Source organism: Mesoplodon densirostris, chromosome 3 (genome assembly GCF_025265405.1).
Source record: "Mesoplodon densirostris isolate mMesDen1 chromosome 3, mMesDen1 primary haplotype, whole genome shotgun sequence".
Lineage (NCBI taxonomy): Eukaryota > Metazoa > Chordata > Mammalia > Artiodactyla > Ziphiidae > Mesoplodon > Mesoplodon densirostris.
In genome coordinates this window covers 35414939-35433022 of record NC_082663.1, presented here as the reverse complement: position 1 = coordinate 35433022, position 18084 = coordinate 35414939, and the positions used below count along the sequence as shown (strand labels likewise).

General features: G+C 39.9%; 1 protein-coding gene across 1 annotated transcript; it reads right to left on the bottom strand.

Annotated features, from left to right (window-relative positions):
• Nucleotides 1-15922: 15922 nt before the first annotated feature.
• On the bottom strand, nt 15923-17584 carry LOC132485171 (elongation factor 1-alpha 1-like). Its single transcript, XM_060091660.1, has one exon. The coding sequence runs from the start codon at nt 17560-17562 to the stop codon at nt 16174-16176; it is 1389 nt and encodes a 462-aa protein (XP_059947643.1). The 5' UTR covers nt 17563-17584; the 3' UTR covers nt 15923-16173.
• Nucleotides 17585-18084: the final 500 nt, after the last annotated feature.

Below are 18084 nucleotides of genomic sequence, written 5' to 3'. Positions count from 1 at the left end.
TCCCCACCTCCTCAGGTATCTTGAGTCCTACCAGGAGGAGGTTGCCCCATCTGGTTCAATTGGGTTTTAGCACAGGACTAGAGTCTGCCCTTGTCAATACTTTGATATACTGATTTATACATCAATCTCTTGTGAACATGGTTACTGGGAGTCATTTCCCCACATTCTCAGCAGCACTGGCCACCATGACTAAAATGAGCTTCTGAATTTGCAAACATGAAGCTCACAATCTGGAGCAGGCTGACTCCACTAGGTCCTGCCCTTGTGAATGTCTGGCAGCTAGAAGGCCTCCTTCTCAGGCTTTTCACCTCTGTCTTGAACAACTCTTGTCAGTAACACTCAATGGCCTTTAGTAAAAGTGACCTTTCCATGTAACTGCCCAGGGTCCCCAAAGAGACTGAAATGTCTTATAAGATACGGTTATATTCTCAATCCCAGTGACTGGACAGGAACTCAACTGAACACAGTCAATGTGATATTTCATAACTATTAAATAGTTATTTAATATTATAATTTAATATTATGTAATATTATATAGTTTTTGCTTACCTTCCTCCAGTTGTCTGTTCTGCTCACTGCTGTATCTCCAATACTTAATAAAAGACTGCCTGGCACATAGCTGGTACTCAAAAGTATTTGATGAATGAATCATCTGAGAAGCCATGATAGTTTATTCCTCTTAGGATTTAGCTATTTTAAAGCTTGCAAGAAAGTCAATTTCTTTAGCCCCCTCATGCTCTCACTTCCTGACACCTCCCTCCCTGCCTTGTCAAGATTTCAAAAACACTTCCTCTGGTTTCTGGTCAAATATAGTTATTGTTAATATTCCTGTAGTTCACGTGTGCATCATATACAAAACAAAGTTTTAAGCATTATTTATATATTCACTCCTTTCATCCTTAACAACCACTCTGTCAAGGAGATACCATAATTATCCTCATGTTGCAGATGAGGAACCTGAGGGACAGGTAGTAAAGTGATAGCATCAGATAGGAACTCAGGTAATCTGGCTTCAGAGTTCATGTTCCTAATCACTAGACCAGCTGCCTCTGTGATGGCTATAGCACCTACCTCTTTATTTGGAAACTACTCAGTTCATGAAATTACAGTGCATGTAGAAAGGAAGGCTTGGTTAAGACATGTGGGTAGGAAGCCTGCTCTGCATGTTATTAATAAATCATACTTATAATAAACATGGCTTATTTATTCCCAATGTCATGATATATAAGCAGATCAACAGGAGGTGGAGTTAGGTCAGAAAAAGAGCTCCAGCCCTGCCCTGGAATATCTGATAACCTAAAGGCATAAAACCTACTCTGTAGGCTCCAAAGGTGAGACCAGCCAGACCTATAGAAAGAAGAACTGTGAACTGTCACCCTTCTGCACCAGCAAGTTGTTCTCTCAATTACTCAGCATGATGGAAAGAAAACTGGCTCATGACAACCAGGCATGTCAGTGTCGTCAAAATGCTCTTCCCATGGCCTTCTTCTTCCAGACCAGGGGTGCCCTTGCCAGTTGCTCTTGATGGAGTTCATGTTCCTCTAGTATCCTTGGAAGATGAGAAGCCCACTCAAAGGCTGAAGCCCCTGCTGGCTTTGGGTAACCTGTGTCCAGGGAGCGCTGGAATCTGTGTAAATAGGATAAATTTTGGACCCAGACAGTTCAGACACTACTTAGTAGTCCTAACTAACCTGGTTAATTAACCTCCTAGAACATATATATTTATATATGCTTCTTCCTCTGAAACTAGGCATCAGGTTCTGGGAAGGATGAAGAACTTGCACCTCTGGCAGGTCATTATGCTTCAGCCCCGGCTACTCAGCCTTTGCATTTGTTTTCTCACCCATACAATAATACCCATCTCTCAATGACTGAGCAGTCACCCTGGGTCAGATGATGTCTGCTCTATATCATGTAGAACCAGCAGGAAACAGACCACAGGCTCAATTAGGATAAATCACAGAGGGTCTAATAAAAGAACATGCACAAAGGTGTGGGCAGGGTATAGGGAACCCAGGAGGAATAGGGCTGGACCCCTGGACTAGTTAAGAGTGGGGCCATCACCACCTTAGTGAAGGGGAGAGAGGAGCTGCTATCCAAACCTGAAGGCGTCAGTTCTGAGGAGAGGCTGCCTTGATGGAGCCTGACCTTACCTGGAGGAGATGCAGCCAGCCTGCCTGGTAACCTCAGACAGACTCAGGAAATACATGCTACGCCCTCATTCTCCTCTCCTTAGGACCCTGTGCTGGGGTTCTGCAGTGACCAAATTCAAGCTGAAGCCAGAGGTCAAGAGAGACCCTTGCTGTAGTCCATACTGGTCAAGGTAGAGATGGGTGGGAGAATATGTAGAAGGGTAAATAGAGTCTTTTGCATGGATTGCATATTCAATCCTTACACTATCCTTCTAAGATAATTATTGTTCCAGTTTTTCATAAGAGGAAACTGACTTGTAAGCAGTGACGCAATTACATATATGTATATGTGTGTACATCTATCTATATATACACATTGCATATTTATATAATATATTCTTACTCTTGACTTTGTCTCAAAAATATGATATGTTTATTGTAGAAAATTTAGAAATACAGACCCCTTCCTTCCCAAAGAAAGTGTTATCAAATAACTTTATCATCAGAGATCACCTCTATCAATGTATTTCCATATCTATTTATAGCCTTTTATATGACACATTTTATTTTATTCTGTTGCATCCCAATTTATTTTATTTCACTTTATGTATGAAAGTATGTGTGGAGATTCTATTGTGCCATGCACTGTTCTACATGCTTTATAAATATTAGTTCAGTAATTCTCATAACAATCTTATGAAGTAGGTACTATTATTATATACATCATATAAATGAGAGAGGTTAAGTAATTTGTCTAGAGTTCCAAATCTGATGAACGGTGGAGCTCACGTTCAAATTTACACAACCTGATTTGAGTCTCATTCTTAACCATTCTGCTCTACATATATACATATATGAGATACATATACATATATATATATATATATATATATCATATATACATAGATTGCAAAATTGGAATCATGTTCTACATTCTTGTTATCTAATTTTGTATCTAACTATATGTCTTTAGCATGCATTCATATAGGAGTTCTTTTTCTTGATTATTCTAATCCTAATTACATATGGAAATAAATATTTCATCAAGAAATAGAACATGCCAATAACAAGCAGCTAAAATATCAGGTAGAAAAATGTACTCCCTAACACACACACACACACACACACACACACACACACACACACACACACACACACACGAGAGAGAGAGAGAGAGAGAGAGAGAGAGAGAGAGAGAGAGAGAGAGAGAAACTAAGGGAAAATGTACATATTTTTAGTCAAATATTGAATCATTTGACATATAGAGTTACCCTTGCATGGGTCACTTAAATAAGGCTTGATATATTTAATTGGCTCTGTGTGTTTGATTAATTACATAGAGGCAGAAATAATTCATGGTGATCTGTTAACTGCTATCGGCATTTGCTGTGTATAAGAAGCTTTGGGGATTTAGGGATATGTAAGACAAGTCCACAAAACTCTCTTGCTGACAGTCTAGTTGTAGAGGCAAGGTATATATGCATAGAGGAATGTTATGTACCAAATGTTTATGTCTCCCCCAAATTCACATGTTGGAGTCCTTACCCCCCAATGTGATGGCATTTTGATATGGGGCCTTTGAGAGGTAATTAGGGTTGGATGAGTTTATGCAGGTAGGGTCCTCATGGTGGGATTATTGCCCTTCTAAGAAGAGACACCAGAGAGTTTCCCTGCTCCCTCTCTCTCCACTGTGTCCTCAGAGAAGAGGTCAAGTCAGGACATAGAGAGATAGCGGCCACCTACAAGCCAAGAGGAGACCTCAGGATAAAACCTACCTTACCAGCACCTTGATCTTGGACTTCCCAGACTCCCAAACTATGAGAAATAAATTTTTGTTTTTTAAGCCACCTAGCCCATGGTATTTTGTTTTTGCAGCTTGAGCTGAATGAATAATACAAAGAAGATAATTTTAAGAAGTAGCTCAAGGTAGTAAGTGCTTAGCACTAAATGAAAACTATAATAAGTATTTTAGAGGAGGGAGGGGTCTGAGCATCTGTGGTGGTCAGATAAGGCTACCAGGACTTAGTGGGATGGGGGAGGAGGAAGAGGCTGAAGACTCACAAGCAAGAGTACAAAAGGATCATGCAGATTCCAAATGTGCCAACTCACGATTCACATGAGGGGTCTGTTCGAACAGAGCTTCTCTCAGGGCTCTGTGTTTGCCCTTCTCTTTGACCATCTCCTCTCCATTTTCACCAGGTTACCATAATGCCTGCTCCACCTCAGGACTCAGCTTAAATGTCTCATTCTTAGGAAACCTTTGTTGATTCCCAGGCTTGGTTATGGCCCTAGTTATAGAATTCCCTGATCTCTTTCAGGGTACCCTCCACAATGATATTTAAATTATTAATTTGTGTAAGTTTTTGTTGATGCTTGTCTGCCCCGCTGGACTTCAAGCTCTGTAAGCACCCAGTCTGGGTTGTTTTGCTCCTCGTTATGGTCTCAAATCCTGGCACAGTCTGAGTAGGCAGTCGGTGCTCACTAAGTGTTTGCTGATTGACTAGATAGATGCACGGCTATCACACCCCACAAAAGAGCTCTTCCTCGCTGTACACTAACATATTTTAAAGGCTGAGTCTCTGTTTAGGCCTGAGGTAAGGATCACATATATAGTCAAAAGAACTATGTTATGGTTTCTGAGGCCATGTTTTAAAAAGAAGCTGCGTGGCTCTGATGTGTCCCAGCCCTCTTTAGACCTCCAGTTTGTTTCTGATTTATAGAAATATGAGAGGATCGAAGCTCAGGGTCAGATAACAAAATAGACTGAGTGGAATTGATGGCCATATAGTAGCTAAAAGAGAGCTGGGTGTGGTTCAGATATTCAAACTTTTGAAGTTTGTGAACTTATCATAAGCTGAGAAGAGGGTTTTTTAAAAATTATTTAACAAAAAATGTTAGGCTCTATTTAAAAATACAAACAGAACATACTAAACTATAAACATTCTCACTAGAAGGTTTTCCAGGTACTAGAGGTATAGTAGATTTAACTTATTTCCTTTTTGGGGCCTGAGCTCCTTAACTATTTAGGAAGAGACGTGGGGGAGCTAGGTCAAGGACGTTTCTTCCTTTTCTGTTGGGTTCTCTGTGAGAGTCCTTTGACTATACTTGGCTGCCCCAATTTCCAGCTTCCTGCAGTATCAGATGTTTGGGAGAAAAGGCAAGATCTGTTTTTAGAGACATCTGTTCGAGAGTCAGAAGCCCTCACTCTAATGGCTTTGAAATTAGCTGCTTCTGACTTATTTCAGGGCAAGTTTCCATCTTTCTGGGTAACCCTGGTGATAGCAACCCTACTCACATTCAAATCTCCCATTCCTCTCCCCCTGCTGCCCCCACAGAGCATATGGCTATCCACGGCCATTCCATCCAGATCGTGAAAAACAACAAGGCTTGGCAAGATCAAAGCCACTTTCGCCTTTCAGCATTTTGGGAACTGCAAGGCGTGACATTAACAGGCCTTCCTAATCAAGGCCCTTTGTGTTGGAGCTAAACTGGCTCCTAATAAATAAAATGGTCAAACATTGTCAATGGTCAAATTATCAGAGACTCTGTATATTGACTAGTTAATAATGTTTAAGAGACCTTTTCTAATACAGAAATCTTTTTCAACATCTGCTTCACACTCAAAATGACAATCTGCCTGGTGAACAATCGATAGGTTTTTACAAGAAATATGCCATGAACAAATATGACTCAAAGCCATCTCACATGTCTAAAAGTTGGAATGCTTCCCTTTTCTACTGGTCACTTATTCTAGCTGAAATTTAACTGCCAGAAAGTAATATTTTAAAAAGCCTACAAGCAACCAAATAGATTTCTCTATATTCATGTATTAAGTTCAAGTACCTTTTTATATAGTCCCTCTGACCTTCATTTTGTGCCTGTATATTCTTGCAGGATGCACAATTTTAACAAGCTTAGGAGTGTAGTTTCCCAGTTCATAATATATTAGAAACAATATATCAGAAAGGGCACACCCATTAGAATGAGCAAGAGTCACAAAAATAATCGTATTGTGATGGCGGATGCAGAGAAATGAGAAAAGGCAGATCCAAGAACTACAAATAAACAAACACTGCAGTAGCCTAAGACCATTTGTATTGGCAAGTGGCTCTCTCCACTCCTATTGGAAAGCATTTTTGTATTACAGCCCTGCAGGGTAATCAGATGTTCATGGTGTTGACCCTGAATTGTCAGGCAAAATAAAGAGAAAAAATCATGATAGGTAACCTCTGTTCGAGAGGCAAAGAAACACTCAATGTATTTTGGAAATATCTTCAAATAAAATAGTTCAAATAAAACATGTTCACTGGCTCTATCAGATAAGTTATGGTTACCTGGAAAATTCATTTATGTGAAACGCCATATTTTGTGATAATGTCAAATAAGTGAGTTGTGTGGTGAGAATTGAAGAGTATAGACAATACAATCTTGATTTCATAGACATACTGAAATATTCATGAGATAATAATTCCTCCAATAAAATTTAATATTGTCTTTTTTCCTAACATGGCTGGAGTTGGGCTCAGAGAGAAGGAGACAAGAAAAATAGGTCTCTATCCTATACACAAAATGTTCACACCTGACTAGTTACCTACAATTGTCAAGCTGTAGGGAAGATACATTCCCCAACTTGCGTAAAATTCAGACAGTCTGATGAACAACAGATTGAAATAATTCAGTTGAGCAAATGTTTTCAGTAGAGTGGAGGAATTGCATCTAAACAACCAAAGCCAGGGAAAGAAAGCCTTCGTATCCTGAAAAGCTTGCCTCACCATGTCTCAGTATTGTATTTGGCAGATGGAAAGGTACTCAACCCATGGGCTTGTTCAGATTCACCTGGCTTCTCTGCAGAGAACCAAGGATATTTCTCCTCCCTTGTTATTATATTTATCTTCATCGGCCTTCTTGGATAGTATGGAGATAAGTGCTTTGAAATCACCCAGAGAGAAGCAGATTAATGGTTTTTTTCCCCAAACATCTTAATAAAAGATTTGAAATTTATTATTTGTAAAGTTGTAAGTAGATACGTAATGAAGTATGGCAGGTTGAGTCCTCCGGACACACTGAATTAGCACCATGGACCAAAGACCCACAAAATAAAACCATTCTAAGCTAAAGTCAGAAGTGCTCAGTGTTCTTCACTTACCTCTGCTTCCTAAATTTCCCTCCTGAACATGAGCCATGCCATCTGTTGAACACACTGTTTTAGCTTGCTCTCTATCCCACAGACTGGAGGCTCAGGCAGTGTCTCATCTATCATCAATTTAGGGAGCTTAGTGTAGGCTATTCAGAGCCCCAGGGTCCCAGGCATCACCTCTATCAATCCAGAGGGATAAGTATCTATAGTGATACAAGAAATGAGTTAGTGATAACAACTTGGGTCCCTCTAAAAATTCAAAGAAACTTGGGAGTGCTGTGACAAAAATGTGCTGATGGAGAAAAGATCTTTCCACTCAGAAATGTCTCACCCCAGTCCTATCTGTCCCAAGTTAGTATTTCCTTTACATCTCTGTTCCACAAATTCAGTGGGTGCCCCTTAATTTTAGCTTCAAGCCTCTGCTGGTAATAATGGCTTCCCATAACATCAATTCTTTTCCTACTCTGACTTCACTGATGCCCTTTTATTTTTCCGTATCTGGCTCACCTGCTTTGGGAAGGAGTGGGCTCTTTGAATCCAGTCTGAGTATGTAATATGAGAGACTGACCACGTTCTCCCCACTCCAAGTCAATGAGTGCATTGTCCTAGTAGTAAACTTGGGTTATTGTGTACTGTCTCAGACTGTGCCTGGTTAATTTCTACCCATGATTCATGGGGGATTACAGCTCAAAATGGTGACTGAAAATAACTACTGAGTAATTTTTAAAGACCTTATGGTTTTTAAGCACTTTTGTATGTTTGATCTATTGAGAACTTCAAAACAGTCTTGTGTAGAAGGTAGTACAGGGATTAGTTTTATCATCCTAGTTTAGGGATGAAAACACCGAAGGAGAGCGACTTATCCAAAGTCACACACCTAGGAGTTGGCAGAAAGAACAGTCTGGATCTTTCATGCTTTCCACTTCTGGCTGATGCTTTCCTTGGCCATTTTAGGGCATCATGTGATGTTGTGATATGATGACAACAACAACAACAAATCAGTGTTGTCCCCTGGATGTGAAGGTGATGGTGTAGATCCCTTGAAAGGAAATGTAAAACCATTCATCTTCTTGTCTCTCATGGTACAATGGTAGATATGTCCAAGCTGTCTGGGATACACAAGTAATGAAGCCTTGAAATGAGATAAAACTAACTGGTCCTTCTGGCAATGAAGTCTTTGACCTGATTAGTATCAGGCTCTATCTAATCAAGAGGACAATCGTGTAATGAATAGATTGATAAGCTGCTTCCATTTAATGGTAGAGGAAACAAGAAAATGCCTACAAATGTGTGATATATCAAATTAAAAATATGTTCTGTGCCCTTCCTTATTTTAAATCTGATGAAATGAATGAATTTATTTATATATCTTTTCTTTGGAGCAGAAATTCTGGAATGAAACTGGCAAAGGCAAGGCCCAGATGACTGTGTGTCGCCTCCCCTGCTCGCCTACAAGTTACAAGCACATTTCAAAGGGGCCTTAACTTCCACACTCCTGTGGTCCTGCCAGCTCAATTAGAGGGGCCAGCCTGGCCGTTTTCATTGTGCCCTGTGGGAATACACTTTGATATTGGTGGGGATCCTTGGGCTGAATGAGAGAATAGAATGAGAAGCTGGCTCTCGGGGAATATTTGATCTCAGAGTTGGGTCAGGGTGAGAGCAGACACCGCCTGTGAGGATAGTTTCCTGCCAACCGAGGCGATCAGTCTCCTCCAGGCTGACTGCAGTCCAACGCAGGCATTTACCTTAGCTAAACCCTGAATGACTGTCTGTGTATCAGCCATGAGCACACTCGTGAGCCTGGAGCTCCAGACAATCAGAGGTCAGGTCTGCTTTCTGAAGCAGGAGGCTCTCTCAGGTTCTGTATTCAGGCTTCCTGCTGAAAACGTTACAGAGAACAGGCATCCTGTGGAACAGACCCAGAACCTGATTCAGCCGCTAAAACCATAGGATTGCTTCTACCCCACTCCATCCTTATCCCCCCACCAATCACTTCTCACTCAGATCCTGAGAGGACTGGCCTTTTTTTTTTTCCTACTGTCTATTTTAACTGGGAGAAGAAAGAGAAGAAAGAAAGATGGAGAGAGATGAAGAAATGAAGAGGAAAATAGGGCACAGGGCAGAAGGAGGGATGGAACATGAGGCAGGTTTCTGAGTGGCTTGTATACCTGGAGCAAAAACAAATATTAAAAATAGGCCCCATGCAAAACAAAAGACTATTTTCTTTCCTTTGTACCCTTGACCTCAGCCAATCAAATTTCCTTCAGTTCAGTCTTTACCCTCACAACAAATACCCAATACTCAAGATTGATCTCATGGGGGTTGGGGAGGGATGGAGTGGGAGTTCTGGGTTAGCAGATGCAAACTATAATATATAGAATGGATAAACAATGAGGTCCTACTGTATAGCATGGGGAACTCTATTTAATATCCTGTGATAAACCATAATGGAAAAGAATATGAAAAAGTATATATAAATGTATAACTGAATCACTTTGCTGTACAGTAGAAATTAACACAACATTGTAAATCAACTATACTTCACTAGGAAAAAAAGATTGATCTCATTACCTCTAGTCCTTGGAACACTATTACTGAGAACAATCAGGTTCCCAGAGCGCTTGGTGGATAAGCAAAGTGCACATCCCTCAGCGAGCTTCAAGGCCTGCTTTCCCTTCCTCCTGTGCTCTGTACAACCATTACAGGACATACAGAGCCACTCTCCCTCTGAGGTACCACAGTATGTATGGAGCTGACCTCCCTCTGAGATAGTGCCGTATATGCAGAGCTGACCTCCATCAGATGTCTACAGTACACACAAAGCCAGCCTCTCTTCGCGGTGCTCTAGTAGAAAACAATAAAGGTACAGAATAAGGAAAGTAAGAAGGAATGAGCTAAATTAGATGAACCTCTCCATCTCTATTTGGTCCAGTTTTTCAGAAGCAAATAGAAGATTGAAATATGAGAGAAGTAAATATTGTATTTATCATAAAAAATAAAGGAAACTATAACATTGGAACCATTTCTGCTATGAAACAAGGGCTCAGTGTCCCTGTAAATATGACATATGGTTCAGTGACTGACCCTAAGAAGCCCCATATAAAAAGATATTGGAGGAAAACTACAAATTAAGGTCCATTTCAACTTGAATTTATAAAAAATCATGGTGGCTCACCTCCAAAAAAAAAAAAAAAAAAAAGGAACTTCAGGAATATTTTTGGCTCTCCTGGGCTGGGAGGATTAGAGTTTTGCCTGAATCAAATGGCATTAGCGACAGTCAAATTATATCTTTCAGAACGACTACGAGGAGGTGATGAAGACCATCTCCAGTGTGGTCTGCAAGATTTTTCAGAAACGTGTGCTTCTGTAGCAATGCATGCTGCTCTGTATGATCCACATGAATTGTTTTCATTTTCAAAATGTAGAGCTCTGCTGGGACAGAATTGAAGGAATAAGTTATTTTCTCTAGTTAATGCCTCAGGTCAGACACCTTCCTGAATCAAGTATTGTTGCTAGCAGGATTACCTAAAAGCATAATTCATGACTCATGAGCACATATGGCAATGATATTTAAAACAAGGCTTGGGTATGGAGTTCCATTTATACCTATTGTGCTATTTACACTAATGAGGGCTTCACAGTGAAGACCAATTCAGCCAGGGTAGTTCTAGCTACATCTATTAACAGGAAGTCATATTACTGGGTTACTTTTATGAAAATAGAAAAGAAAAACATTGTTAAGTTTTTTCAAATACAGAAAAATAGAAAAACTATTAACTTACTCTTGCTTACTGACTTGATTAAAAAAAAAATACTTTGTTAGAACCAGGAGGACTAGAGCATAAGGTGTGATGGGACGTGAGCAAAGCTTGGGTTCAGAGAGGACCTCTGAATGTCATACAGGTCTGGAATCCATGGGGGTCAATAGATGCATATCAATTGATCAATCTATGGGGATCAATTGATCATCAATTTCAGTGGAGCTGGGGCAGGGGTGTCCCGTCCAAGGGAGGGCACAGTAGTGTGGAAAGCTCTCAGGCTATGCTTGAACCCTCAGAGGCCAAGTGGACCTCAACATGGCTCTGGAGATGGGACCATGGAAGGGGATGCTGGCTCTCGGGGGAAGCCAATTAACACGATCCATGGGGGCACCTCAGAGCCTCCATGAGCAGTCAGTGTCCTTCCCAGGGTTTTTCCCCAATGGCTCTTGTTTTTTCCCTGTGTGTTTTTATTCTGCAACTGTCCCATCCCATAAAATCAGGGCAGGATCAAATCTGAGCCAAAGAATATTCTCCAATCTAATGTGACATAAGGGCTGGGATTAAGGCAAGGTGAATCCTACAGGTGCAAGGTAAGATTTTGTCTTTATTTAAAAGTTTATATTTTGTTCAACATGGATTTGGGGGGGATTGCTTTTCTTAAAATATTGTATAAGATATTATTTATCTTGATTACTGAGTTTAGTTGAATTCCCTTAAGTTTTGAGCCTGAGGTGAGCGCCTTAATTGCATTACTTAAGTTCCATGTTTTGATCCTTGCTTCATCTTAAGATATGATTTAAACAGCAATAGCCCAAACTGATGTTTCTCTAGTGGGTGCTCATGGAGTTTAGAGAATGGCATCTTCAGGTGGTGTAGGACAGACATTTTTTGTCCCAGAGCCTAGAAGAGATGGTAAGAAATCACAAAATTTCTGTGGGTTTGATTCTATTAAGCTCTGGACATCTTCTTAAGGGCATCTTTATACATGAAGTTTAGTTAAAATCGGTTGAATTCCTTTAAAAGTAGACACCAAGCCCAGTCATGTTTCAATTTAACACTTAAAAAAAAAAAAAGAAACCATTGCTCTTGGATTGAAATGAATCGAGGCACTTTTATCACCCTCCATTTGTTTGGCAATGAAAAAGCCTTTTTGTAACATAAACATGATAAATGGTTCAAAAATAACTTAAGAGTTATTAAATGAGCTTGCAACTAATAAAATAGGAACATGGTAGCCAGTAACACTTTTCTGCAAAGAAATAGGAAATCTAGTCTATAGGAAGGCAGGCAGCTCAGAGCTGTTTCTTGCTGTGCAGCCCGTGTTCAATCCCTACTGTGGTCAATAGCCATCAGGTCATCCCACTATGGGTCTGGGACAAGTGTGAACACAGTCAAGATGTTTATTTTTTTGTAATAATCTCTACCTTTTCCCTTTTACATTAGCCACTTTAACATCCTGCTTTGATTACCCTTTATATTCCAGCCAGCAACTTGTGCTTCAGCTGCACCCCTTTGCTTCCTCTCCCTCCATCAGTCAGGATTGCATTTGGCTGGAGATAATAGACCCCCAACTGTTTTGGCTTGATCAAATGTGGGTCTATTTTCTCATGTCCAGGGGTAGGTTGTTCATGGCTAGTAAGGATAATTTTAATCTGGCCCATTGTTACCTGAGCTAAATCTGTTTACTAAGAAAAAGAAAAATGACTATTGGCTAGAGAAATAGTAGTATCTGACACACTATTACATCGAACTGCTCAATGCTCTGTTCTTTTTTTTTTTTTTACATCTTTATTGGAGTATAATTGCTATACAATAGTGTGTTAGTTTCTGCTTTATAAAAAAGTGAATCAGTTATACATATACATATGTTCCCATATCTCTTCGCTCTTGTGTCTCCCTCCCTCCCACCCTCCATATCCCACCTCTCTAGGTGGTCACAAAGCACCGAGCTGATCTCCCTGTGCTATGCGGCTGCTTCCCACTAGCTATCTATTTTACTTTTGGTAGTGTATATATGTCCATGCTACTCTCTCACTTTGTCACAGCTTACGCTTCCCCCTCCCCATATCCTCAAATCCATTCTCTAGTAGGTCTGTGTCTTTATTCCTGTCTTACCCCTAGGTTCTTCATGACATTTTTTTTCTTAAATTCCATATATATATGTGTTAGCATACGGTATTTGTCTTTCTCTTTCTGACTTACTTCACTCAGTATGACAGACTCTAGATCCATCCACCTCATTAAAAATAGCTCAATTTCCTTTCTTTTTATGGCTGAGAAATATTCCATTGTATATATGTGCCACATCTTCTTTATCTATTCATCCGATGATGGACACTTAAGTTGTTTCCATCTCCTGGTTAGTGTAAATAGAGCTGCAATGAACATTTTGGTATATGACTCTTTTTGAGTTATGGTTTTCTCAGGGTATATGCTCAGTAGTGGCATTGCTAGGTCATAAGGTAGTTCTATTTGCAGTATTTTAAGGAACCTCCATACTTTTCTCCAGTTTGTGGAGATAGTGGCTGTATCAATTCAATTCACATTGATAGTGGCTGTATCAATTCACATTCCCACCAGCAGTGCAAGAATGTTCCCTTTTCTCCACACCCTCTCCAGCATTTACTGTTTCTAGCTTTTTTGATGATGGCCATTCTGACTGGTGTGAGATGATATCTCATTGTAGTTTTGATTTGCATTATTCTAATGATTAATGACGTTGAGCATTCTTTCATGTATTTGTTGGCAGTCTGTATCTCTTCTTTGGAGAAATGTCTATTTAGGTCTTCTGCCCATTTTTGGATTGGGTTGTTTGTTTTTTTTGTTATTGAGCTGCATGAGCTGCTTGTAAATTTTGGAGATTAATCCTTTGTCAGTTGCTTCATTTGCAAATATTTTCTCCCATTCTGAGGGCTGTCTTTTGGTCTTGTTTATGGTTTCCTTTGCTGTGCAAAAGCTTCTAAGTTTCATTAGGTCTCATTTGTTTATTTTTGTTTTTATTTCCATTTCTCTAGGAGGTGGGTCAAAAAGGACCTTGCAGTGATTTATGTCATAGAGTATTCTGCCTATATTTTCCTCTAAGAGTTTGATAATTTCTGGCCTTACATTTAGATCTTTAATCCATTTTGAGCTTATTTTTGTGTATGGTGTTAGGGAATGATCTAATATCATATTTTTACATGTAGCTGTCCAGTTTTCCCAGCACCACTTATTGAAGAGGCTGTCCTTTCTCCACTGTACATTCCTGCCTCCTTTATCAAAGATAAGGTGACCGTATGTGTGTGGGTTTTTCTCTGGGCTTTTTATCCTTTTCCATTGATCTATATTTCTGTTTTTGTGCCAATACCATACTGTCTTGATTACTGTAGCTTTGTAGTATAGTCTGAAGTCAGGGAGCCTGATTCCTCCAGCTCAGTTTTTCATTCTCAAGGTTGTTTTCATTATTCGGCATCTTTTGTGTTTCCATACAAACTGTGAAAGTTTTTGCTCTAGTTCTGTGAAAAATGCCAGTGGTACTTTGATAGGGATTGCATTGAATTTGTAGATTGCTTTGGGTAGTAGAGTCATTTTTCACAAGGTTGATTCTTATAATCCAGGAACATGGTATTTCTCTCCATCTATTTGTATCATCTTTAATTTCTTTCATCAGTGTCTTATAATCTTCTGCATACAGGTCTTTTGCCTCCTTAGGTAGGTTTATCCCTAGATATTTTATTCTTTTTGTTGCAGTGGTAAATGGGAGTGTTTTCTTGATTTCATTTTCAGATTTTTCATCAGTAGTGTACAGGAATGCCAGAGATTTCTGTGCATTAATTTTGTATCCTGCTACTTTACCAAATTCATTGATTAGCTCTAGTAGTTTTCTGGTAGCATCTTTAGGATTCTATATGTATAATATCATGTCATCTGCAAAGAGTGACAGCTTTACTTCTTCTTTTCCAATTTGGATTCCTTTTATTTCCTTTTCTTATCTGATTGTTGTGGCTAAAACTTCTAAAACTATGTTGAATAAAAGTGGTGAGAGTGGGAAACCTTGTCTTGTTCCTGATCTTAGTGGAAATGCTTTCAGTTTTTCACCATTGAGGACGATGTTGGCTGTGGGTTTGTCATATATGGCCTTTATTATGTTGAGGAAAATTCCCTCTATGCCTACTTTCTGCAGGGTTTTTATCAAAATGGGTGTTGAATTTTGTCAAAAGCTTTCTCTGCATCTATTGAGATGACCATGTGGTTTCTTTCCTTCAATTTGTTAATATGGTGTATCACATTGATTGATTTGTGTATATTGAAGAATCCCTTCATTCCTGGAATAAACCCCACTTGATCATGGTGTATGATCCTTTTAATGTGCTGTTGGATTCTGTTTGCTGGTATTTTGTTGAACATTTTTGCATCTATGTTCATTAGTGATATTGGCCTGTAGTTTTCTTTCTTTGTGACATCCTTGTCTGGTTTTGGTATCAGGGTGATGGTGGCCTTGTAGAATGAGTTTGGGTGTGTTCCTCCCTCTGCTATATTTTGGAAGAGTTTGAGAAGGATAGGTGTTAGCTCTTCTCTAAATGTTTGAAAGAATTCGCCTGTGAAGCCATCTGGTCCTGGGCTTTTGTTTGCTGGAAAAATTTTAATCACAGTTTCAATTTCAGTGTTTGTGATTGGTTTGTTCATATTTTCTATTTTTTTCTGATTCAACCTTGGCAGGTTGTGCATGTCTAAGTATTTGTCCATTTCTTCCAGGTTGTCCATTTTATTGGCATAGAGTTGCTTATAGTAATCTCTCATGATCTTTTGTATTTCTGCAGTGTCAGTTGTTACTTCTCCTTTTTCATTTCTAATTCTATTGATTTGAGTCTTCTCCCTTTTTTTCTCATTAAACTTTTTTATTGGGTTCAAATTCTGTGACAGATTTTTGGTCAAGTTGTTTCCATTAAAAAGTACTGATTTTAAAACTAATAACTTAAAACTGCCACACACAAAACAAATGGTCCACAACACATTCTCCTTTCCTTCTGAAGGTTTTACGATGCATTGTTATCATTAACCAGTCTTTTGCTATTAAACGTAAATGGCAAATTGAGACAAACAGTTCTGAGACCGTTCTTTCACCACTGATTAAGATTGGGGTGACAGGTATTGGGGTTAATATTCATTTAGCCTTCTGAGCTTTCTGGGCAGACTTGGTGACCTTGCCAACTCCAGCTTCCTTCTTGTCCATTGCTTTGATGACACCCAGAGCAACCGTCGGCCTCATGTCACGAACAGCAAAGTGGCCCAGAGGAGGATAGTCAGAGAAGCTCTCAACACACATGGGTTTTCCAGGAACCATATCAACGATGGCAGCATCACCAGATTTCAAGAATTTGGGGCCATCTTCCAGCTTTTTCCCAGAACGACGATCGATCTTCTCCTTCAGCTTAGAAAACTTGCAGGCAATGTGAGCTGTTTGACAATCCAGCACAGGTGCATAGCCAGCACTGATATGGCCTGGATGGTTCAAGATAATCACCTGAGCTGTGAACCCAGCTGCTTCCATCGGGGAGTCATTTTCGCTGTCACCAGCCACATTGCCACGACGAACGTCTTTGACAGACACGTTCTTGACATTGAAGCCCACATTGTCCCCAGGAAGGGCTTCACTGAAAGCTTCATGGTGCATTTCAACAGACTTCACTTCAGTTGTCACGTTGACTGGAGCAAAGGTGACCACCATGCCAGGTTTGAGAACACCAGTCTCCACTTGACCCACAGGGACAGTACCAATACCACCAATTTTGTAGACGTCCTGGAGGGACAAACGCAAGGGCTTGTCAGTTGGGCGAGTTGGTGGCAGGATGCAATCCAGAGCTTCAAGCAGTGTGGTTCCACTGGCATTGCCATCTTTATGGGTGACTTTCCATCCCTTGAACCATGGCATGTTAGCACTTGGCTCCAGCATGTTGTGACCATTCCAGCCAGAAATTGGTACAAATGCTACTGTGTCGGGGTTGTAGCCAATTTTCTTAATGTAGGTGCTGACTTCCTTTACAATTTCGTCGTTTCTTTTCTGGCTGTAGGGTGTCTCGGTGGAATCCATTTTGTTAACTCCAACAATTAGTTGTTTCACACCCAGAGTGTAGGCCAGAAGGGCATACTCACTGGTCTGTCCATTCTTGGAAATACTTGCTTCAAATTCACCAACACCAGCAGCAACAATCAGGACAGCACAGTCAGCCTGGGATGTGCCTGTAATCATGTTTTTGATGAAGTCTTTGTGTCCTGGGGCATCAGTGATGGTCACATAGTACTTGCTGGTCTCGAATTTCCATAGGGAGATATCAATGGTGATATCACGCTTGCATTCAGCTTTCAGTTTGTCCAAGACACAGGCATACTTGAAGGAGCCCTTCCCCATCTTGGCAGCCTCCTTCTCGAACTTTTCAATGGTTCTCTTCTCGATCCCACCACATTTGTAGATCAGATGGCCAGTAGTGATGGACTTCCCCGAATCTACATGTCCGATGACAACAATGTTGATGTGGGTCTTCTCCTTTCCCATTTTTGCTTAGATTTAGCGGTGGTTTTCATGACATCTGTATCCTGGCAGAAAACCCATTGTGAAAAAGCCTCCCTTTGTTTTCTTGATGAGTCTGGCTAATGGTTTATCAATTTTGTTTATCTTCTCAAAGAACCAGCTTTTAGTTTTATTTATCTTTGCTGTCGTTTCCTTCATTTCTTTTTCATTTATTTCTGATCTGATCTTTATGATTTCTTTCCTTCTGCTAACTTTGGTTTTTTTTTGTTGTTGTTGTTCTTTTTTCTCTAATTGCTTTAGGTGCAAGGTTAGGTTGTTTATTCGAGATGTTTCCTGTTTCTTAAGGTAGGATTGTATTGCTATAAACTTACCTCTTAGAACTGCTTTTGCTGCATCCCATAGGTTTTGGGTCGTTGTGTCTCCATTGTCATTTGTTTCTAGGTATTTTTAAATTTCTTCTTTGATTTCTTCAGTGATCACTTCGTTATTAAGTAGTGTATTGTTTAGCCTCCATGTGTGTTTTTTTCTTTTCTTTCTTTTTTTTTT